Raw genomic sequence first — 24,750 nt, forward strand, 5'->3', positions numbered from 1 at the left:
CTCCTGTCCACTATCTGTATTGTTCATCTGAGAATCATTTATCCCTAACTTCAAGTTTCCAACACATGTTTTTTGAGCACTCCCTTCTGCAGATACTGTATTGGATAGAGGATGCAGGGATGAAGGACGCACTCCCTGCCCTCAGGAAGCTTGCTGTCTTGGCCGGGCGCGGTGGCTCACGCCTGTAATCCTAGCGCTTTGGGAGTCCGAGGCAGGTGGATCACGAGGTCAGGAGATTGAGACCATCCCGGCTAACACGGTGAAACCCCGTCTCTACTAAAAAATACCAAAAAAAATTAGCCGGGCGTGGTGGCGGGCGCCTGTAGTCCCAGCTACTCGGGAGGCTGAGGCAGGAGAATGGCGTGAACCCGGGAGGTGGAGCTTGCAGTGAGCGAGATCGCGCCACTGCACTCCAGCCTGGGTGACAGAGCAAGACTCTGTCTCAAAAAAAAAAAAAAAGAGGAAGCTTGCTGTCTTATATGAGGCCAGTAGCACTTGTAAATAGCTCCTGTCATGTTGTGAAATGTGCTATAACAGAGGTAGGTGTAAAATGCTGCAGAAACACAGAGGAGGGATAAATTGTTCTGGTAATTAAGGGTTCACATCATGTCTATTCTGTTGAGCGGGCATGTAGGTTTTGGGGCCTTGAGAGAGGGTCTGCATTTGTTGTTTATATGTATCTTTGTGTCCCTTTTGTCTGGGACAATACCTGAGACATGGCAATTAAATGTTGAATGCATGAGGTTATTTAACACTCCGTGAAAGACTGAAGATCCCTTTTTAGGAATCAGATGACCATCTTTTTTCAGTTGCACTTCTGACACAAAGCTCATGTTGGCTACAGTCCATTGATGTTTTAGGATTTGGGGTTATTCTAGCAGGTACTTGTGACTGACGATAGTAAATGAATCTCTCAAGGGGGAGGTGAAAGTAATTTTCATCGTAATTATTATTTGGTGACTTGTTGCCAAATCTTCAGTTTTTTTCTTTGGAGGGGGCGGTGATGAGGTCTCATTCTGTTGCCCAGGCTGTAGTGCAGTGGTACGATCTCAGCTCACTGCAGCCTCCGCCTCCTGGGTTCAAGCAATTCTCCCACCTCATCCTCCCGAGTAGCTGAGATTTCAGGTGCACACCACCATGCCCGGCTAAGTTTTTGTATTTTTTGGTAGAGACAGTGTTTCACCATGTTGCTCAGGCTGGTCTTTTGAACTCCTGGGCTCAAGTGATCCGCTTGCCTTGGCCTCTCAGCGTGCTAGGATTACAGGCATGAGCCACTGGCCCAAATCCTGAGTTTCTTCTCGTCTTTTTTGTAGTGCATTGATCCAAATCAGGCAAGTGTATGTGACCCCACCCCTTCCCTGATTTAATGTTTACTTCCTTTTCTTCATAGTTTTATAACTTGTTGCCAGTGAAAGGATCAGAATTTGGGGGTCTTTCGTGTTTGAAGAAACGCAGCCCAGGAAGGGAACCCAACACGTTTTACCTGGCAGCGTCTGGCTGAGCCTGGAGTGTTATCTTGGGCCCCTGACTCTGAGGTGAAGGCTGTTTCTGCAACATTTGGGTCTAACCTCGTCCTTTTACTGCGTCCTGCCTCGGGACCACCTTGCATTTGTCTCTCTTCAGTTTCCTCTTTTTTGGTACTATATGCGTACAACTTCGAGAAGCTTCTGCAATTTTAGTTCAGTTTGTGTGTTGTGCAGCCATACCATTAACTGAGCAGGTTCTTTTCCTCACCGTCTGGTCTGAATTTCCTTGTCCTGCGGAAAGGCATTGCCTGCCACGCCTTGTTGAGTTCTCTCATCTCTGAAATAAAGAGGAAAATAGACGTTATACATTTTGAAAGCCTCAGTTTACTTCCAGGTTTTGGCATAATATAAAACAGGTTACAGCTTGCCTCTTCAGGTGGATTATTTAGTCGTAAAAATGGAAACTTATTGATAGGGAAAACCCAGCCTACGAAAACAGAACAGAGCGCAAGATTGCGTTTGAGCTCCCAGCAGTTGGCATTGGTAGATTTGTGTGGGTGGTAAAACATAAGTTTTGTATTTGATGTATCCTTTTCCAGTGAAGAGGGAAAACTGTGACATGTTGTACAATATTGAAAAAAGCGTACCAGTTTTAATATAGAGTGTGAAGTCTGGTGGCAGTAATGCAGATAAACCATTCCCCTTTGGAAATTTAGGGGCTTTAAAAACAACAAAACAAATCACAATAAGGTAAGAAAAAGTGTAAGTTCAAAAGCAGGTAAAGGAGGAAAATACTTTTAAATTTAAGGAGGAAATTGCTTTCTCACTTGCATTCTTTTTAATGTTTTTCCTACTTTCCCTAAAATAACAGAACCTGGTCTCTTATAGGTTCTCTGCCTAGGCTGTCTCGTAATGTGTTCATATTAAAGTTGCTGTTCCACAAGCAAAGCAGGTACAGCGTATGCCTCTGTTTCAGAGCTTCCAAGCCTAATAGAAGTAGTCTTGGGGAGAGAGGGATTTGGTTGGGGGTGGGGGAGCCAACCCCTCCCTCAGAGAGTGTGGGCCACAGATAGGGTAGACTTTGAAACTCAAGAGAAACATCTGCAGTGGTTTCTTATCTGACCATGTACAGTGTATGGTGGGTCACACCAGTCTTTGAATTTTGGCACCCTTTCTGTAGGGTAAGTCTCTGTGGGTCTGGCCTCGGAGGGTTGTGGCCTCCGGATTAAAGAGGTGGGATCCAGTGAGCTGAGGAAGAACCTTCCATTGCTTTTATCCCCACTGTCCAGAGGGTTCCAGAGACCGCCCATCAGTTGCCTGTTCTGTGATCACTGGTGATTTCTGGGAGGTTTTGTGATTAATTTTATCTCGGTGCTTATGAGAAATGACACTTAACCTCATGTCTTTGAACCTTGACTTTCATCTGTAGAAAATGGAAATGTTCTGTTCCATAGAGAGTCAGTTGTACTTGCACTGGTAAAAGAAATGATTGATTACTTTGAATATTCTATTTAAGGAAATGGTACACAGCATACTTCTAAAATGTAGATGGGATGGAATCCTTTTTACAAAAGAAATGAAAGTAAAATTTCCACTAAAATTGGCAAGCTTTTGTGGGTGTACCTGTTTCATCTTCAGCATGACTTGAAGAGGAACTTTAGTCAGTGTATATGTTTCCACTTACTGAAAGTGAGTATGTAAAGTAACTAAACCTATAGTGGACTCTTTATTTAGAAATAGATTCTGCTACTTTGGAAGGGAGTGGATTGAAAGAGTTGAAAAACGAAAGAGAAGAGAAAACTGAATCCTTGGGGGGAAAATCTTAATGCAAGCACAAATATAACACCAAATTAAATCTAGGAGGAAAAGTAGTCTGAGCACAAGGGAAAATAAATTTTAAAATTTAAGGGTATGTGTACGTTTTATGTCACACTGTGGTATACTCTCTGGTCTGAATCCTTGTGATAGGAATGATTTCATTTGCTTCAAACACCTCCCTTTTTCTCCCCTACCCCCTTCACATAACCTGTGGGAGATTTTCTGTATTTGGCATATGCCCATGTTTTGAAGTCACACAGTGTATTAAGTAAGATCTGATTGCAAAAATGGTCTCTGTTAAAACAGGCTGTTACACAAGATGTTACCATATGTTCATTTCACGAGACCTCACACATGCTTTAAGGGCCATCATTATTTCAAATCTAAGTAGTTTATAGTTCATATTTGTGTCAAATATTCCATTTGCAGCCTCTAAAATTCTTGCCATCTCTGTTGTCTTTTTTTTTTTTTTTTTTTTTTTTTAGGTCTGTGCTGCTTCCTGGAGAATACAAACTCCTTGTAGTCAGGGTCTGTGTTTTATACTTTTATCCATTCACTATACCTAATGCTGTGTTGGATATAAGGTCCGGGAAATACTGTGTAAAAATTGCTGGTTGAATTTTGGCAGATCTTGATAGCGTGATTATCAGGATATTCCAGGGAAAGTGGCATTAGTATACTTAAACTGATAGTTTAAGTGTCATTAATTTGGTGGATGGTGGCATTTTGGGGACAAGAGCCGGTTTATTGGATGATAAATCAGGACCCTGATCTAGACAGGCTGCATTATGAGCTGAATCAAAGAATAAATTCAAAAGATATTATTAGGTATGGTACAGTACTGGGACATGAACGAGCAGTTTCCCCACAGGAAGGGGAAATAGAAAAACGCCCAAAGGAAGTACTGTAGGTGAGAGAGACTTGAGGGTTGTTAGAGACTGCTTGAAAAGAGAATGCTGCATAGGCGTAGATTGAAGTTGAGGGTCTTCTCTTCAGGGTAGGCTGGCTTGCTGTACTTGGTTCTGGCAAGTACCTTTAAAAGGTATTCATTGGGTATTTTCAGAAGCACATTTTACTCATGCAAGTTCGACCTCTGGAGTATAGCAAAAAGTGAGTGATTCGTCCCACTGTTTGACTGAGTTGATATCTGACATTGGACCAGCGGCAGTGACAGAGGTAGCTCTTAGGTCTTAGGATCGCAGCTGACAGGATGTGGCTGACTCAGTAGTTCCAAGATAGCTTCCTGAAGCCCCCCCACTTTCCTGATGTGGCAGAGGCACCAGCACCCCTCGTGGGCCAGTTCCATGTGGTTCTGGGAGTGTTTCCTGGAGGCCCGGCATAGAGCCTGCTCCCTTGAACTCTTCAGTGATTTTATAAGCACCTAATTCTCTATATTAAATCCCTTTCTGCTTAAAACAGCTAGCTCATTTCCTGTAGCCTGACTCTGGCTGAGGCTGAAGAATTTTATAATGGGAATGAGCTGCATTGGAAACAGAAGTGTCACTGCAAGTATCCTAAGCAGCAGATAGATGGATAAATGGATCAGTGGTTCCCAAATGCATGTACTCAGGTTCCTTCTGCTCCCCTAGTGGATGCATGTACACTGGAATTGTCTGAGAGAGCTATTCCTCAAACACAGATTCCTAGGCTCTATCCCTAGAAATTCTAATACGGGGGAAGTGCTGGAACCCTTGAATCCATATTATCTCTGAGAGATGGCCACATTGGCTATTACTGGACTAAATTATTTCTTGACTCTAGGAGCCAGTGCCCATGAGAATTCTTTTTAAAAGGGAGGAAGTGTTTAGGAGCTACACATTTTTAAAGATTCCACTACAGAGGATATACCTTTTCTTGGATATAAAGGGATTAATCCTGTAAATACTGTCAGAATGTGAACTCTACAGGATTTCCCTCTTTTGTTATTACTGGAGGAAAGGAATATATTTCAAAAATGTTACTGAATCCAGAATAAAAATTGTTTGTAATGAGAGTTAAAAATTCATGTGAGTACCTTATTATACAGTATTTTATTATATAAACATGGCATTTTACAGTATAATACGCTATTTTATTGTATAAAGTGCTGTTAGTATATTTTCTTATCTCTGTTTATAGTTAAAGGAAAAAGACAATGGAAGTTATTTAAAATCTGGAAATGCCTCCTAAGAAGAGAGGTCAAGGGATTATTTGGAGAACTGGCGAATTTAGGATAATTTTGTAGTGTTAGAGTTTGCTGAGCTCTGGAAGCCAGGTGTTTTAAGGATCACATGTCTGGTGTGAGCACTTGTTCTTCTCTTATTCAATTTCCCCACCTCTCCACCACCTCCCCACCAAACCCCAGTCCTGATTTCTGCCCTTCTCTTCATCTTCTGGCCCTTTTAAGGTGCATGCTAACAGATGAAGAAGGAAATCACCATTGTTCTCCAGTCTACCAGAGCCTGCTTGATTGAAATTGATTAGCTCTAGATGATTGGAGTCCTTGTAGCAGCAGGGGTTATATGTCAAATGGATCTCCACTGAAGGCCAAAGCTGTTCTTCCTCTGCAGCTGCCAGGCTGCTTGAAATTAGGCAGAATGATTTTGCACTTGGGATAATAGTCAGGAATTAACTGCAGCTTACAAAGCACTGCATAATTATGGGAAATGTGGATGGTGCTAATCAAATGCATCTGCATATGGCATTTTCATTATGTACAGGAGGCGTATGTGTGCACAGAAAGGGAATGAGCTTGTGTAGAGCTTGTATGGGTACATGTGTGAGAAGATGCATCTGCAGAAATGGCCTCCTCTTTCCTACATGGAATCCTGACAGAATGATTAAATTAGGAGTCTGGCGTGTGTGCTTACTTGCTATTAGTGCTTTTTTAAAAAAAAAAAAAAAAAAAAAGCTTTATTGAGATACAATTCACATGGCATACAATTTGCCCACTTAAAGAGTGCAACTCAATATTTTTTAGTGTATTTGTGGGGTTTTGCAACCAGCAGCAGACTCTAATTTTAGAACACTTTCATCCCTCCTAAAATAACCTGTTGGTTCTTTTATAAAGAAAATGTAGTTTGTACTTTTCGATGGACACTTTTTCTTTTTTTTTTTTAAGTGGGAATTTCAGATCATCTTCAGCCTTTTGCAAAATTATACTGTTTCTCGGAAAGCATTTGTTTTTATAAATAGTCATAAAATGTTTCTTAACGTTCCAAAGGTTACCTGCTGACTTTTGGACACAACCTCATGAATTATGTTTTAGTTGCTGGGTTCATGTACCTACTAGTTGGAATCTTTTCAGCTTCAAGTGACAGATTTCACTCAGCTAGCTGACGCATTAAAGGAACTCATTGGCCCTGGTAACCTGGAAGAAGCAGGGGTATTAGCTTCAGGCACAGGTGGATTTAGGGATTCTCTCTCTTTCTCAATTCTTTTTTTTTTTTTTTTTTTTTTGAGACGGAGTTTCGCTGTTGTTGCCCAGGCTGGAGTGCAGTGTTGCGATCTTGGCTCACCACAACCTCTGCCTCCCGGGTTCAAGCAATTTTCCTGCCTCAGCTTCCCAAGTAGCTGGGATTACAGGCATGCACTACCACACCCGGCTAATTTTGTATTTTTGTAGAGACGGGGTTTCTCCATGTTGGTCAGGCTGGTCTCGAACTCCCGACCTCAGCTTATCCACCTGCCTTGGCCTCCCAAAGTGCTGGGATTACAGGCGTAAGCTACCGCACCCAGCCTCCTTCTCAATTCTTTTATTTCCACATTGGCCACGTTCACCCCATTATAAGTAGGGGGACTGCATGTGGGAGTGGGGCGCACATCTGCAGCAGCAGTGGCGGAGGGGAGGCTGCCAATCAGGTGCTGAGCCTCACCTCAGCTTGCCTGTATTTTGTGTCACTGGCTTATAAATTACTCTAGGTTTTGATTTATTTCTTCATTCTGGGATTACAGATCTATTCATTCAAGCAGTGGAACTAAAAGAACCATCTCAGGCATGCTGCAATAACCAATGTTGCTGATTCAGATGGTTAGTCAAAGCATTTGAACCAGGCCCAGGCTGTGGGTGCTACTTTCTAAAAGATTCTCCCCAAGCCAAGGGTTACCAACTTGGACCTCCTCTTACAGTCTTGTTTGAGCATGATCCACCTGATCAGGCAATTTCTAGCTTAATCTCTTTCTAAACTTTTCATTGCCTGGTTCAGTACCTTATTTTCCTTAGTAGGATCCTATGTTTTTTGCATTTTTAAGTTTCTTAGTTGTCTTGCCCTCTAACATTTACAGCATTCGTAATTTAGCAGATCACTAAATGTTGTATTTGTGATTGGCATGAATAGACCCGATATATTTTTTAAACTGAAAAAGAAATATAACCAACCTGACATTGGTTTTTAAAAGTATTCTATACATACTTTTATTGTTTTGGTAAATTAGATTTGGTGAAGGTTTTGGTTGAAGTTTGGGAAACGTTTTTTATGATTCTGCAGTTTCTGACATACTAGGATGAAGCCAGCTTTATAGTGAGTAATTAAAAAGAAATGTTCTGAGGCCTGAATTGTGATTTTATAAATCAATGACACCGGTTTGGGAAGGTTTTCTTTCACTCTACAAATGTTACCGAGTGAGTGTTCTGTAAATACAAAACAGCAAACCAAATAGACCAAAATCTAGTGGACCTTGCAGTCTAATAGGATGTGAGAAAGAGAAAACTGCGAAACTAGATTTTATGGATGTTATAAGGTGATATGTGGTATAGAAAAAGTTGAAACAACCGGTCAAGGGAAAAGAGGATGAGGATTGTGGGGGCTGCAGCTATAAACAGGAGGTTGAAGCTTATTAAGAGGGTGAGATTTTACAAGGATTTGAAGGAGGTGGAGGATTTATTTTTATTTTTTATTTTTTTTGAGACAGTCTTGCTCTGTCGCTCAGGCTGGAGTACAGTGGTGCAATCTCAGCTCACTGCAACCTTTGCCTCCCGGGTTCGAGCGATTCTCCTGCCTCAGCCTCCCTAGTAGCTAGGACTACAGGCGCGTGCTACCACGCCCGGCTAATTTTTTGTATTTTTAGTAGAGATGGGATTTCACCATGTTAGCCAGGATGGTCTCTATCTCCTGACCTCGTGATACGCCCGCCTCGGCCTCCCAGTGTGCTAGGATTACAGGCGTGAGCCACGGCGCCTGGCCAGGAGTTGGAGGATTTGATGGAGATGGGGGAGTTTGCCATGAGGCTGTCTGGGTGAAGAATGTTCCAGATAGAGAGAACAGCCACTGCAAAGGACTTTAAGGTAGGAGGACCATATACTTGGGATATTCCCAGTGAAGCCAGAAGACCCTTGTGGTGAGAGCACCATGGGTACAGACCTGGAGAGGGGTGTGGAGTTGGTGAGGTCACGGGGAGAGCACAGCGTGAGGCCTTGGAAATGCAGAGTTCTTGTGGGGATTTTGAGCAGAGTAGTGATGCCATTTGAATTAGGTTTAAAGAGGCCATGCTGGCAGTGCTGAGCCTGGGTGGCAGGGAAACCAGTGAGGCCCTTACAGCCAGGAAGCAAGAGATGGAGAGACATGATGGGTGCTTGGATCAGGTGTGGCAGTGGGCCTGGTGAAAGCGGAGCTCATGGGATTTCCGATGGATGGGATGCAGGGTGTGAGAAAGAGAACAGTTAGGGATGACTCCAAGGTTATTGGCTTGAACAACTGAGCGGAGATGGCTGTGGGCAATTGGGTTTGGGGGTAAGATCAGGAGCTCAGTTTCACACCTGTTGAGTTTGGGATGTCTTTTCGACATTCCAGAGCACATGTGGATGGGCAGTTGGGAAGGGTGCTGGGCTAGAGATGTAAATTTGGGGTGGTGTTTACAGCCTTCACGTTGGATCAGATAAGCATTGAGTCATTTTAGATTGCTTAGAAAAGAGGACCAGGGTCTGGAGCCTGGGGTGTCTCTGCATTCAGAAGGGTCGTAGAGGAGACTGAGAGGTGGCCAGCGAGTTAGGGGAAGTGAAGCAACGTAACAAAACCAATTATTTAAAAGCTAACAAAAGCTAGCTTTTAAATAATTTATTAATGTGGAAATATGCTGTTTGAATCAAAAAAAGAAATAATTATAAGCTGTATTTAGGAAGAGTGTACCTTCCTATTGCTCTTGAGTTTTCAAAAAGCACATCGTTCTGAACATCTTTAATATTCTCACAGGTTCGGAACCATTTTGGAGAGTCAGGCAAAAGGAAAGTGTCTTAGATTCTACTCATCCTAACATTGCTGTTAATATTTTGGTATTTGCCTTCTCATTTTCCTTTGTATATTTTTTTTAGTTGTAATCTTGTTGCACACAACAGCTTTGTTTCCTTTTGTTTACTTGTCACGGCAACGGCAGCACTTTTTTCATGTTGCTGTTTACAATCTTCAAAACACAATTTTTGTTGGAGCGTTCTGCTTCTTTTGGAATGGGTGTTTATTGAGAGAAGGATTGAATGGACAAAACCACGTTGCTACCAGCTGATCTTTGCTTTTCCCTGCCTTCCTGCACATCTGCATAGGATTCATACCGTGCTTTGTCTAGGGATGGAGAATGCTGGAAAGACAGGGGAAGTTGTTAGGATCTGGGCTGAAAATCCAGGAGCAAGACTGGGGCAGACCTGGCCACTGGGGGGGTTAACAAGTTGCTGAAGGGGCAGAGGGAGTGAGGGCCTGTGGAGAGGGACTCCTGGGCTTGAGGGACCACGCAGGGCCATTCTTTCTTTTGCAGACATCTTCAGCAGTAACACTTCACTGCCTCAAGGGTTTGAAAGAAAAATTACAATTTAAAAGGAAAACTCTTCATGTATGATTTGCATATGAGTGGCGTCTGTATAATTAAGAACAATTAAGTTCCCTGAGCTGAATTGAAAGGGAGGCTCCTGCTTCAGTTGCTGCAGTGCCTGCAGTGCAGCCTCTAGCTGTCAGGGCACTGGAGTTCTGTTGGAGGCATTCTACCCACCTCCCCACAACCTCTAATAAAAGAAATCCTGAAACACTTTGCTGGGTGCTTGGCAAAACTCTTTACAAACACATTTCATTTAATCCTCACAATGGATTTAGGGGGTCTATGTCAGTCAGATTCTCTAGAGGGACAGAACTAACAGAATCGATCGATCTATCTGTCTTGTCTGTCTGTCTATCTATCTCCCTCCCTCCCTCCCTCCTATGTATATATATAAAGGGGAGTTTATTACAAAGTATTAAACTCACCCGATCACAAGGTCCAATAGGTTGTCTGCAAGCTGAGGAGCAAGGAAACCAGTCCGAGTCCCAAAGCTGAAGAACTTGGGAGTCTGATGTTCCAGGGCGGGAAGCATCCAGCATGGGAGAAAGCATGGGAAAAAGATGTTGGCTGGGAGGCTAAGCCAGTCTAGCCTTTTCATGCTTTTCTGCCTGCTTTATATCCTGGCTGCAGTGGCAGCTGATTAGATGGTGCCCACCCAGATTAAGGGTGGGTCTGCCTTTCCCTGCCCACTGACTCAAATGTTAATCTCCTTTGGCAACACCCTCACGGACACACCCAGGATCAATACTTTGCATCCTTCAATCAAGTTGATACTCAGTATTAACCATCACAGGGTCTTACCTTAATTTTATAATAGTGGAAACTGAACTTCTGATCACAAGAGCATTAGATGATCTCTTGTACTCATCTTTATGGTTAACTCCACCTTTGTAGATTGTTCCTGATTGGGACCCAGTGAACCTGTTACAGGAAAAAGGTTCTGATCTAGACCCCAAGAGAGGGTTCTTGAATCTCACACAAGAAAGAATTCAAGGCAAGTCCACAGTGCAAAGCAAAAGCAGGTTTATTAAGAAAGTAAACGAATGAAAGAATGGCTACTCCATAGTCAGAACAGCCCTGAGGGCTGCTGGTTGCCCATTTTCATGGTTATTTCTTGATGATATGCTAAATAAGGGGTGGACTATTTGTGCCTCCCCTTTTTTGACCGTATAGGGTAACATACTGATGTTGCCATGGCATTTGTAAACTGTCATGGCGCTGGTGGAGTGTAGCAGTGGGGACAACCAGTGGTCGCTCTTGTGGCCATCTTGGTTTTGGTGGGTTTGGGCCGGCTTCTTTACTGCAACCTGTTTCATCAGCAAGGCCTTAATGAACTGTATCTTGTGCCGACCTCTTATCTCATCCAAGACTTAGAATGCCTTAACTGTCTGGGAATGCAGCCCAGTAGGTTTCAGCCTCGTTTTACCCAGCTCCTATTTAAGATGGAGTTGCTCTGGTTCAAAAGCCTCTGACAAACCTGTAGGAATTTAGCCTCATTCTTTCTTCCACTGCTGTGTTATATCTGATGGACTCCTTTCTCCCTAGACTAACTGGGAAGCAAGATGCAACTTTCCCTGATTTTTTCTCTTCTGATTTTGCAAGAACTCTGCAGTTTCACACAACACTGAACAACTTTAAGTAGAGCAGGAACACAAGTATTTTCCCTTGTAAGGTTCCTGCCAGCCACCCCACAGGAAGGAGGTAATGTGTATCGGTATTTGAGGATGTTTTAAGCAATCTTCAAAGAGTAGGATAATTCTTACCCCTTGCCTTCCCTGAAATGTAAATGGCAGTGGTTCTTATTGACTATGCTCCTTCCAGGACTTTGTTCCTTCCAGGTGGGGATGTCACCTGTGTGCTCCTTCTAGCACCTCTTTTCTTTCTGGTGTGGCCACATCAGTCTGGAATACCCTCCCACCTTTGGTTCCCTGAAGCATCTCATGGAGGTCCTTGTACGTCCCTGCAGGTCTAGTTACGAAGCAGAAGGATAGGCTCTAAACCAGTCACATGCAGGCACTTCCCAGTTTACATCAGCGCAGGGCCAAAGCCACCCTAGGCCCCCACCAGAACCAATGGGTTTTCCCACTGAAAGACAGCAGGAACCATCCTTTCCATACTTAGGATTTTCTTTGTTTTACCATCAGATTTGGGTTATGTTTGAGTAACTTTTATTGCTTCAGCCACTTAGCTTTCTGGTTTATTGGGATGCTCTGCTTCTGGCTGCCCTGAAAGGCTGGCACTGCTGAAAAACCCGCCTCCCTCAGGGCAAGCAGGGGCTGGAGTGATGAGGCCATGTAGTATTAGTTCTGCTGAGCAGCTGCCACTGGCAATTTCTGGTGTTGGAAAAGAATGGGAAGCTGTTCCAGTTAGAATTAAAGCTTACATCTTAAGAGAGTGTTTTCTCTCTCCTGAGAGAGTCTGCAGATATGCAGCCGCTGGCTCCAGGAAGTCTTTAGGGACCCCACGTCGCCTTCGCCAGGGTACTGGGATCTCCTACTCGTGGGACAAGGTGGAGATGTTTGTTTTCCTGGCAGCAGTTTGGAAACTGCCAGCGCGATACTTCGACTTTCACCCCATTTGCTGGAACTTAGTCCCGTGGCCGTACCCAGATGCAGAGGAGCCTTAGAAATATGCCCACTTAAAAATTCCATTATGTGAAAGAAGACGAGAAGGGGTGATATTAGGGGCCAAAGAGCAACCTCTGTCACAGAACCTTGGGAAAGAAACAATGAGATCTTTACCATTATTTCTCAAGGAAAAATTGCTTTTCATACAACATATGTTTAAGTCACATACCTCCCCCAAAAGGGGGGGAGGCGGAAAAAAAACCAACAAAACAAACACCCAGCAGTCCTCTGACTTGTGTTAAGGAGTCTTTGTTTTTCTGGGCACACTCTAGACTGGTTTCTCCAGTGCCAGTGTTTGTTGGGTTTCACATAAGAAAAATCATTTTTAAAGTCCTCCTCTGACAGTGGGGTTATATTATATAAGTGAGCTTGGTGATAGTAAATTATACTTTATGGGCAAGTGTGTGGTCTATGCTAGTCTGCTGAATGGACAGCATGAAACTTCAGTTAAAAAGGTTTCTGCTGCATTCCGTTTTAAAAACATTATGTTCAGAGGCTAGATTTTTTTTTTTTTTTTTTTGAGGAGAGAAAACTTAACTTTTTGAATAATGACATATTGTCTAGGTATTCTGAGAGATGGGACTGGGCCCTGGTGGAGTGAAACACTGATATACATGTTAGTATTGTGCTCGACTGTAACAGCTGCTGTGAAGCAGGGGGCTCCCTTGCTCCTGCTGGCTCCTTTACTCATGAGGCTGGTCCTTCAAAGAATAGTTAGAAATTTTTCATTAGATTTTTCTGGCAATCTTGTTAACATTCTTTGTATTTGTCTGAAGATCATTTTGAGATATTTGCTCATATTGGGACTTTTTAAAAAAAAAAAAACACCTGTCAGGGCCGGGCGTGGTGGCTTACGCCTGTAATTCCAGCACTATGGGAGGCCGAGGCAGGCGGATCACCTGAGGTTGGGAGTTCCAGACCAGCCTGACCAACATGGAGAAACCCCATCTCTACTAAAAATACAAAATTAGCCAGGCATGGTGGCGGGCGCCTGTAATCCCAGCTACTGGGGAAGGCTGAGGCAGGAGAATTGCTTGAACCCGGGAGGCAGAGGTTGCAGTGAGCTGAGATCGCGCCACTGCCCTCCAGCCTGGGCAACAAGAGCGAAACTGTCTCAAAAATAAAAACAAAAAAACAAAAAAGACCCCAAAAACAAAAAACATCTGTCAGTTCAGTGTGTTTTAGTAAAATATTATTCCGGGTCATAAAGTTACATAGGATTGTTCTTCGGTCCTACTGAGAAACTCTAGAAATTAATTATCTTTTGTACTTCACTTTTTATCTTATCAGCCTTTCTGTGATCTGTATGCCTTGTGTTTTTTCACCTTGTTAAAACTCTTCCTCCAGCCTTACCTGAAGACAGCATGTTCAGCCTTCTAGATCCTACTCAAATGCCACCTCTTCCAATAGGCATTTCCTAACCTACTCCACGCCGGGTGGTCTCTTCCTCTTGTGGACACTTAAAGTACTGTGGACTGTGCTCTCTCTTGTATCATATGTGTTATGTATTGTAGGAGGTGTGTGATACATACATAACACTGTGAGCCTGTGAAAGTTAGGCAGCCTGTTTTTATTTGCCTTTGGGGATTTCTGAATCTAACTGCCTTGGGTAGATAGAAGAAATGAATGTTGGTGGGATTTGGCATGTCTGCCTTTACAGTATGAATAAGTTCAGCTACCAAGTTGCTTAAAGTGTTATAGATGAGCTTTAAAACATGGCTAGTGCACCGTTAGGGAACTAATAACTTAAATTTTTATGGACACTTTGAGAACTCACAGTTGGTTTTCTAAAAATAACATGCACGGTAATGCATGAGCTTGCATTGTCCACCCATGATCAAAGAGGAAGAAGTCCTTCATCCCTAGACTCCCTTATCTGCTTAGGGTTCGTGTGAATTTCTGCTTTGGCTTCTTTTTTTAATGTATAGTGTCTGGCAAACTCTGTTAATGCTGGAGGTATCTAATACTGAATGTTCATGCTCACTTGTCCTAGAGCTGAAAGGTAATGCAAAGTGTATTTTGTATTTTGCAGATTTTATAATCACATTTCATTATTTTAACATATAGTAGAGTGACCTACCCTAGCATCTAGGAAAGATGTCAAATCTTTAAACCACAGAGGAGAAGCCATGAAAGTAAGGAGAAAGTTGGAGTTGTTGGAGTAAGGAGAAAGTTGGAATGGGAGTTGGGGAAATGTGAGCTTAATTGCTGGCCTGTTCTTTAATAGTATTTTGCAAAGTCCTTTAACTAGTTGGCTAAAGTAGATCTTTATAGTATGTGGAATGTGGTAAGAGTAAATATGTAAATATAATAATGTATTTTAAAATTCTTTGAATTGGAGAGAAAATGCCTTTTGGTCCTCATGGAATGTGGGGGTGAGGGACAGATTTCTTTGGTTGCACATGGAGTTAAGGAAGACACAGGAGTCAAGGTATCAACAAAGCTTTCAGCTGGACAGGTAGGCCAAGGCACTCACTGGCGTGGGAATATAGTACAGCCAGCTGAGGGACGTTGCAAGCAAGATGGTGAACTGCATCTTTTATTCCATTGGGAGGTGCCTGTGGGTCATCCACGGGATGAGGCCTGGTACAGATGGAAACACGAGTCAGGAGCTCAGCAGAGTCTAGGCCACAGATACACAGGCTTGGGAAATGAATCAGTCAAACCACAGAAACCAAACTCTGGCTGATTTGAGCTGAAAAGGAATTTATTGAAAAGATGTTGGGCAGCTGACAGAATCTCTAGGAAGACCAAAGAACCAGGCCCAGAAAACAAGCCGGCAAAAAGAGGAATTAGCAGCTAGAGCCACAGCCAAAAATATTCCGTGGAAATAGACTGCTGAGAACCCCACCCCATCACTTACCCTGCTGCAGTACTGCTGTGGTCCCCCAGGACAGATTCTTCAACTTCTTTGCTTCCTTGTGGCATCAGCTTGAGGAGGCCCTGCCTCAGGCAGGTAAATCTGGAGAAGTCTGGCTCATGGGCTAGCACCCCAGCTGTTAGTGGGGCTAAGTAAAACTAGTATCTGGCCCTTTCCGGATCCAGGAGGGATGACCATGGGAAATGTACCAATGCAGTAAAGGAAGATGCTGAACAGCTACAGTAATCACAAATGTCAGTGAAGGAAGCATTAATCTGTGGGTGATAGGCAAACCCACTGGATAGGTACAATAGGCTAGAGTGAGAAAAGAGTAGAGGAAGAGCTTTGGAAATGACAGCATGGAAGAGATAGGCAGAGGAAGAGGAGTTAGAAAGGGAGAAGGAGCAGCCACAGAGGTAGGAGGTAGTGGGGAGGTTTCCTGGAAACCAAGGGAGAGCCATTCAAGAGAGGGTAGCCAGTGGAGAGGCCAAGTCAGCTCGGTACTTGATTTCGCAGGCTGTGATCATTTATGACCTCAGCAAGGGCCACGTTGTTGCAGAGAGGGCTGGGGCCAGAGAACAGTCAGGTGGAGGCAGTGTAGTGAAGGGGCTGTGAATGCACGATCACATTCCCATTCAGCCACCCCACAGCCAGGTGCGCTTCGGCAAGTTGTTTAAATCCCCAAAGCATCTTTGTGTGTGAAAATGGGATGGATGATAATTGGTATCCACATAGGGTTCTTAGGATTATATATAATAAAGTGCTTGGCACAACATCTGGTATACTACAAGTACTTAATAAATTTACTTGCTGTCATTGTTACATCACCTATGGTTTGGCTTCGAAGGGAAGAAGAGGACTTGAAGTGGCTAGGGAAGGTGAAGAAGGATCTTAAGTGAGCAGGGCATGATTCTTTTCATGTAAGTAAGTGGAGGAGACAGAGCTGGGTGGGAGATGGAAATCCTGGAGAGGGCAGGACAGGGGGCTGTGAGCCTGGGATGCATCCAGAAAGAGCAACTGTGGGGTTAGTCTGACAGATGCAATGTCTCCTCCTTGGATAGTGTGGATGCATAGGTCATCAGCAATGTGAGGGACAGATTAGTGTGGATGACTTTTGTCGCTGTCTTAGGAAGGCCAGCCATCAACACGCCGGGTTGCTGTACATCCCCAGGTCCTGTTATTAGCGAGAGCGCCTCCAACAGACCACTCTTGGTATCGCTCCAAGGACTTTTTGATTCCTCTCTTTTGGTTTAATAATTGCTTTGACCTTGCAGCCTGAAGCTTTCTACAGTGAAAGAAACTAGGAAAATCATGTCCTACCAAAAAACTTTTTCTTATTGGTGGGATTTTAATGGAGAAAAATACTGGTTTCTGCCTCTATTGTTAAATGGTTCTTTGCAAGTAGTTAATTGACTGGTAAGAATGGCAGTTCCAACTTAAGTAGCAATGCCTGTGTCTTTTATGTTTTTTCCTATCAGTAAACTTCTGGGGAGAAGTATTTTTTAAATTAAAAATAAAAACAGAAAAAACGACTTGTACTAAGATCATGATGTAGAATTTTATAACTATGTAGTTGTGTAACTCATTTAATAAATTGTGCAGCTTAGGCCATTTGTTTTTTCAAGGAAGGGCCCTAAAGCTCAGTGCCTTGCCTCAGTTCATAGGTGTTTCCAGGCAGTGAGAGCCTGGGGAAGGCCGCCGCCTGGAGTAACCAGTCTGATTGTTGGCAGGTATCGGTATAGACACCCCCCAGGCTGGGACTTTTTATATCTGTGCAGGGATCGATTTGAAGTCCAGTTGCATAATGGAAAAATACTGAATTCTTCTAAGGTCCCAGGAGGTAGCAGCTGGGTCTTAGAAATACCTGTCTCCTGCTCAGAGGAAGATGGTGGTTGACTAAGTATCCCATCAGACACACTGTTTAGAAGAAAGGGACCAAGGAGATTAATGCAGGGATTTCTGCCATTATGGAGTCTCCAGGTCTCTTCCAGCATTTCCAGCTGTGGGATCTCTCATTTCTTTGAATAATGAGAACAGCCCAGTAAGTGTCTCGTTAGCATAACATGTCATTCCTTGAGCACTTCAGAGTCTTGACACAATAACATTATTCTAGTTACCGTGGTCTGCTTAGTTACCTTTTTTGAGGCAGAGGGGGTTTGTGAAATGGATGGGAAACCTTTCCTCTTGTCCATGCAACCTTTTGCCAACATCCAGCGGCTAAAGCCATTGTTGCTGTGGCCATAAGGTTTTTGTTTTTGAAACACCCACTGTCCTTTCAGGTGTTGGAAGAGTTTGCATCTCAAAGACAGCTAGCTAGATGTGGGGGCATCAAGAGATGGATGAAACCCAGTTCGCTGAGGAATATGGAAACCCAGACAGTTCAGTCCTCGCTGTAGGTGCTCACTGTTGTGTCTCAGATCCCTGTTAGGAGGTGAAGCTATTTTTCACTTGTTCAAAAGGACAGGCCCTCTTCTGAAACACTGTGGTGTTCTCCAGGAGCTGAGTAAACCCTTAGGAATAAGGCCAGCATACATCCACAGCACGTCACCTGGGGAAGTGTCTGCTGAGTTTCCCTCGCTTCCCTCCTCATGGGCCAGCAAAGCCTTCCTGGGTAGCTGCTATGGGGCCCAGGCTGCCCTCTGCCTTGGGCTGGCCCTCTTCCCTTACCCCTCACACCGGCTTCCCTGCCTCACTCTCCTCACTCCACCCCTGGAGCCAGCAGGCCAGCTTGCGAGTGCACTTTCTGTGCTCAATTCTCCAAGGTGGTCCACGCTATCTTCACTCCTGCCATTGGCCTTACTGGAAGCAGCCTTTGTTCAGTGTCCCTCCATGGTAGCTGCTCATTGAGGCCCACTCAGATAGCCCCATTCTCCAAAGGCTTTGCTGAGTTTCTCCGGTGGGTTTTCCCTCTTCTGTTTTTGGACTCTCCTGATCTCTGGGTTTTGATCGTGGGCATATGAGGCAGTCCAGCCTCCTGGGTGGTAAGCCTGAGGGGAGCACCTTCCTGGAGCTGACCACCTGCCTCCGTGCAGCTGAGCCTTATTAAATTGCCAGGAGCTTTGAGGTGGGGTCAGCAGTCTCTGGCCCTGCCTCTCACTCTGGGGAGATTAGCTTTGTCTTTGAAATGATGTGTTTTGGTTGGATAACATTTGTGAACAGCTGGAACAGTTGGTTACAGCCAACTCATTTCCATGTCTAAGTTACTGGACTCATTTTTTAAAGTGTGTCTGATATCAGCAGACAGATTTAATTTTCCTAGGAATAAGAAATCTGGGCATCTACATGCTTTTGAAGGATCTTGGAGTCATCCAGTGTAGCTTGCTTATTTTGTTGAAGAAGAAACTGAATCCCTGTGTCACATTGGCGTTCACGTCACACTAGGACCTGGCCCAGCACCTTCTCATTTCCAGTGAAATTTGTCTTGTATCAGCCACATTTTCAAACTGTTTTTTTTGAGACGGAGTCTCGCTCTGTCGCCCAGGCTGGAGTGCAGTGGCGCGATCTCGACTCACTGAAAGCTCCGCCTCCCGGGTTCACGCCATTCTCCTGCCTCAGCCTCCTGAGTAGCTGGGACTACAGGCGCCCGCCACCATGCCTGACTAATTTTTTGTATTTTTAATAGAGATGGGGTTTCACCGTGTTAGTCAAGATGGTCTCGATCTCCTGACCTCGTGATCCGCCCACCTCGGCCTCCCAAAGTGCTGGGATTACAGGCATGAGCCACCGTGCCAGGCCCAAACTGTTTCTTTGTTGTATGTCTGTAGAAAAAAATGTGGCCAAAGTTTTTAAAAAGATTTTTTTCTTTTAAAAGATAAAAGAAAAAAGGCCAGGTAAAATCTTAGGCAAAGATCAATGTTTTTTCAAAATAAGACATGTGGAAATCCTTGTCTACAGGTCCTGCTGCTGAGAAAGCTCAGCTCTTTGCAGAAGGTCTTTAAAATAAGGACTAAGAGTGTGTGGAACAGGATCTGTATCAACAAGAGCTCAGACACTGCAGATGGCTCTTGCCTTTATTTCTTATCCTCGTGCCTTTGTCCTGTTATAGAAGCAAAATGGCCCCTTCTATGTGTTGCCCAGGCTGGAGTGCAGTGGTGTGGTCATTGCTCCCTGCAGCTTTGAACTCCTGGGCCCAAGGGATCTTCCACCTCAGCCTCCCCAGTAGTTGGGACTACCAGCGTGTGCCACTGAGCCCAGATAATATATATGTTAAATATATAGTAATAGAGATGAGGTCTCACTGTATTGCCCAGACTGGTCTCGAACTCCTAGGCTTGAGCAATCCTCCCACCTTGTCCTCTTAAAGTGCTGGGATTACAGGTGTGAGCCACTGCACCCGGTCCATTTTTCTCTTTTAACTAGCAGCTTTTTTTTTTTTTTTTTTTTTTTTTTTTTTACAATTATCTTACAGATGGAGAAGGGGTGAAAATTACAAATATGTGGCATAAATTTATCATTGATTTCTACAAGATGCATGTAATTATTTGATGCCAAGTTATGGGGACTCCTAAGAGTAAAAGAGGCCAGGTGGTCTTTGACATAAAGGAATCATTATTATTAAGGGTGAAATATGAGAAGGGTGAAATGTGAAATGCTGACTTTCGCAAGAAAGGGGGGAAAAGGAGGAAATTTTATCTTTTATTGCTATAGTTCTTGAGATTTAAGTTATTTCTTTGAAGCGAACTTTGGCATTTCAAACAGGATATAATTTCTTGTCACTGATATTTGAGGATAATTGTTCATGTCTGTAGCTGACTAAATTTTAGCAGTTTGTTCTCTCCCACACTCCCCCAGTCTTTTAACAAATATTTGAGCCAGGCACAGTGGCTCATGCCTGTAATCCCAGCACTCTGGAAGGCCGAGGCGGGCAGATCACCTGAGGTCAGGAGTTTGAGACCAGCCTGACCAACATGGAGAAACCCCATCTCTGTTAAAAATACAAAATTAGCTAGACCTAATGGCGCATGCCTGTAAACCCAGCTACTCGTGGGGCTGAGGCAGGGGAATCGCTTGAACCCGGGAGGTGGAGGTTGCAGTGAGCCGAGATCATGCCATTGCACTCCAACCTGGGCAATAAGAGCGAAACTCTGTCTCAAAAAACAAACAAACAAATATTTGAAACATATGCATGTGCAAGTACTCTCCAGATCATTACCTATGTCTGAAATAGTTTTACCTGCAAGCGCTTTTAAATTTATATACTGATGTTAAAACTCCTTATAACTTAATGTAGTATTTTTCAAGCTGTAAAGTCAATTAAGCTGAAATCAGCCAATGAGAAAAATAACTTATTTTATGACTCTTAGAGAAAAAAATTGGCGTGGTTTTATTTCTCTATTTGGGATCAAAATAGAGTTTTCTTTGAAGTTAGAGACACTCTGGCTATTTCTGCCATATTACTCTAGGTTTGGCCCTAAATGTCTGATTTTTATTGGGTATGTAAAACTTTCTAATTGTGGAATTTAAAAACCTCTATCAGAATATGAGACAGCCCAAGTTTATATTTCATTTATTCTATAATATTCAGAGCTAATTATTACCATCCCGTTTGGGGCTTTTAATTCCAGAGGTCGATACTGACTTTAAGCTCAATCAGCTTCTCCATCTGTTCTCTTTGCTTTTCTTATTAGATGAGGGTCATCCTCTTAGTAATATGAGCTAATATTTATTGACCTTAATGAAGCCTTTGCTTCATATCTGGCACATCATTTTATCTCATCCTATTATTTCATTTTATTCTCATGATAACTGTGGGGTAGATGTTTCCATTTTACAGAGAATAAGGTTAGGACTTGAGAGAGGTTAAGTGACTGATAATCTCAGGGCTGGAAGGTGATGGCCATGGGCCTGGAGTGCTCTGCTTCCCAAGCCCTCATCAGCAGGCCAGACTGCACCGGTTCCTTGGATAGGTCATACAGTGCCTGAACTTGACACAGGGCTCATGTTTCCCACTTCCACAGATCTGGATTGGAATTTGGACTCTGCCTTTTAGTAGCTATGTGACCTTGGGTGAATTACTTAAATCCTCCAAACCTCATCTGTTCATGTGGAAGTTGTGTAAAATCTGATGGCAAATTCACTTTTCAGTGCACAAGACAGGAAGAAGACTGTCATTAATTACTTTATCCTATGCAGTAGCCTGACTTTTCTCAAGATTATTTTTGGTACATGAAGTTGCCTGTTTTTTTTTTTTTCTTCTTCTGAAATGCTGAGCCTGGCCAGCTCCGTCTGGAGTGGGGTCCCTGTGGTGGACCTGCTGTGGGCGCCTCTTCACCTTCGTTACCACCTGTGGTTCTTCACATCGTTTCCGGAGGCAACTTCTCTGCAAGCCAGTTGTAGACTTAGTGCTGGCCTTTTAGGGTTTGAGTAAATAGCATACCTCTTCTCTGACCATGTTCAAAACAAGTGAAGAGATTGACAAGAATTAGGCAGATGGAGCCCAAGGCATTACTTTATTTTTTTTAAAATTTCTTTTTATTTTTTGAGATGGAGTCTCGCTCTGTCACCAAGGCTGGATGGAGTGCGGTGGCACGATCTTGGCTCACTGCAAGCTCTGCGTCCCGGGTTCATGCTATTCTCCTGCCTCAGCCTCCTGAGTAGCTGGGACTACAGGCGCCCGCCACCACGCCCAGCTAATTTTTGTATTTTTAGTAGAGACGGGGTTTCACTGTGTTAGCCAGGATGGTCTCGATCTCCTGACCTCGTGATCCGTCCGCCTTGGCCTCCCAAAGTGCTGGGATTACAGGCGTGAGCCACTGCGTCTGGCAGCATCACTTTATTATTAATACAGCTGATGCTGGAGATAGAATAAAGGAGGTACAAACAGACTATAATGGAGAGAGGATAGAGAAAGAGAAGCTTAGATAAAGGCAGAAAGTGGAGGGAGGAAGAAAAGATTGCAACGAGATTCTTCCTGTGAGACAAGGACTTTGGAAGGGTTCTCGGGTCTCTGCATTGTTTGTACCTTCAAGAAAAATGGGGCCTTGGAGAGGGAGTTGCTGAAAGGTCACAAAGCCTGTTGGCCAGCAGGTTTAAAAGTCAAATTTCCACTCCTGGACCAGCCTTTGAACCAGCTTGGTTGATGGCTGCTGGGTGGGAGGAGAAAATGGAAAGATTCTATTTACTTATTTATTTTTGAGTCAGGTCTCAAAAATGGTCTTGCTCTGTCGCCCAGTCTGGAGTGCAGTGATGCTATCATAGCTTACTGCAAGCTCGAACTCCTGGGCTCAAGCAATCCTCCTGCCTTAGCCTCCAGAGTAGCTGGGATTACAGGCACATGCCACCATGCCTGGCTAATTTTTTAAATTTTTTTAGTAGAGATAGGGTCTCACTGTGTTGCCCAGGCTGCTCTCAAACTCCTGGGCTCAAGTGATCTGCCTGCCTTGGCCTCTCAAAGTGCTGGAATTACAAGCATGAGCCACCGCCTTCAGCCAAAAAGATTCTATTTTGGAAAGCTTGTTCCAGTCTTTGAAAACAGTTGTTCGTATTACCTTTAGGAGCTTCTTCAGTTAAACCTCTTTAGATTAATAGAGCTTTTAAAATGTCATATGGAAGTTGATAGTTTTTCATACTCATATGTATATTTTGTATTTTATGTTTTTAAGTATGTTTATATGTCATATATCTTTATTATGGTTTTCTTTTACATGTTTTTAAAAATATGTTTTGATATGTTTTTCTGCTATATTGATTTGTGCCTTTTGACTATGAAGGAAAATGAAATCATAGTGATGATTAATAACTGAAATGTGACCTGCCATGTGAGATTCTGTATGATTGTTATTCTTATGCAGGCTTGTGATGGTTGTAGCCTCACCAGCTATGCGACACTGTCCTTGCCTTGTTATAAGAAGTCTTAACAAAGTCAGAGGCCACAGTCCCCTGCCCCAGGCCAACTTTACTTGTATGTCATTTCCTGATTTAGGGTTTATGAAAATAGCCATGTCATCCAAATTCACCCAGAAATGAAGGCTATTACAAGTTAAATCCATCTCTATTTCTGTCTGAATGCTTAAAAAATCTGTACATTTGATATGAAGTTCTACTAACCGTAATCTTAAATTATCTTAAGTTTACAACTCTAGAGTTATACCAGACTTCTAATAGTTCAATTTTATCATTTAAAATCTATAAGGGAGTAAAGTTATATGTCATGCATTGAGAGTCGTTAGTCTAAGTACATTATATCTCAGCATTTAAATGTTAAAACTACAACAAAATCAACCTCTCTTTTCTTTTTTTAGCTTCTCGGACAAACTATTTAGTGGAAAAGGCTTACATTTTCAGCCATCGGTTTTAGATTTTGGAATACAGTAAGTATCTTTTCTTAATAATTAAAACTCATTTTATTTATGCTATTTATTTTCAGGATTTTTTTACATATATGTACAATGTTAAATTTTAGGTATATTGATAATATGAGGGGATATTGATCCTGGGACCTAAGAGAAATATTTTTGTGAAAAGGAGAGTACAAGAATTGTTTCAGCCCTTTCTTTAATTTTTTTTTTTTTTTTTTTTTTTAGAGACAGAGTCCTGCTCTGTCCACCAGGCTGGAGTGCAGTGGCGTGATCTCTGCTCACTGCAAGCTCTGCCTCCTGGGTTTACGCCATTCTTCTGCCTCAGCCTCCCGAGTAGCTGGGACTACAGGAACCCGCCATCACGCCCGGCTAATTTTTTGTGTTTTTAGTAGAGACGGGGTTTCACCGTGTTCGCCAGGATGGTCTTGATCTCCTGACCTCGTGATCTGCCCGCCTCGGCCTCCCAAAGTGCTGGGATTACAGGCGTGAGCCACCACACCTGGCCTTCTTTAATTTTTAATAAGTATACCTTTTAATATTTTGTAGTGATTGAAATTTAATAAGAAGTCAATGTTGTTTTTCCAAAACAAATCCGGTTATTTTATAATGAAAAACTCTAAATATTGATGGTCTCTGAATTTTTGTACACTAGATTCATTTACTCACTTGGTTTTACTTCTTGCTGTGCCTTCTGGATTCAAAATTGCACCATGCTTACAGTTGTGAGGATTAAGACTTTGGAGACTCAAGATGGGGAAGGCAGTGCATAAACTGTAATGACTTTACAGTATCAACTGCAAGATGAAGACAGTGTGATATGAGTGTCAGTTGAGGGCCTAACTTGGGAACCCGGAAAAATTAAGGAAGGGTGACGCTGTGGAGATGAAAGCAACATAAGGACTCTT

At 43.1% G+C, this 24,750-nt stretch overlaps 1 protein-coding gene across 7 annotated transcripts in view; it reads left to right on the plus strand.

Moving 5' to 3' along the window:
• Positions 1-24,750, plus strand: part of TMEM131L (transmembrane 131 like) — a 170,212-nt gene that overhangs the window by 59,878 nt on the left and 85,584 nt on the right. For all 7 annotated transcript variants that reach the window (XM_031010351.3, XM_055385145.2, XM_031010352.3 and 4 more), the window contains exon 4: positions 23,789-23,857. In XM_031010351.3, coding sequence (XP_030866211.3) covers positions 23,789-23,857 — 69 coding nt within the window. The remainder of the gene's footprint in view (positions 1-23,788; positions 23,858-24,750) is intronic.

This window comes from Gorilla gorilla, chromosome 3 (assembly GCF_029281585.2).
Source record: "Gorilla gorilla gorilla isolate KB3781 chromosome 3, NHGRI_mGorGor1-v2.1_pri, whole genome shotgun sequence".
Classification (NCBI taxonomy): Eukaryota; Metazoa; Chordata; class Mammalia; order Primates; family Hominidae; genus Gorilla; species Gorilla gorilla.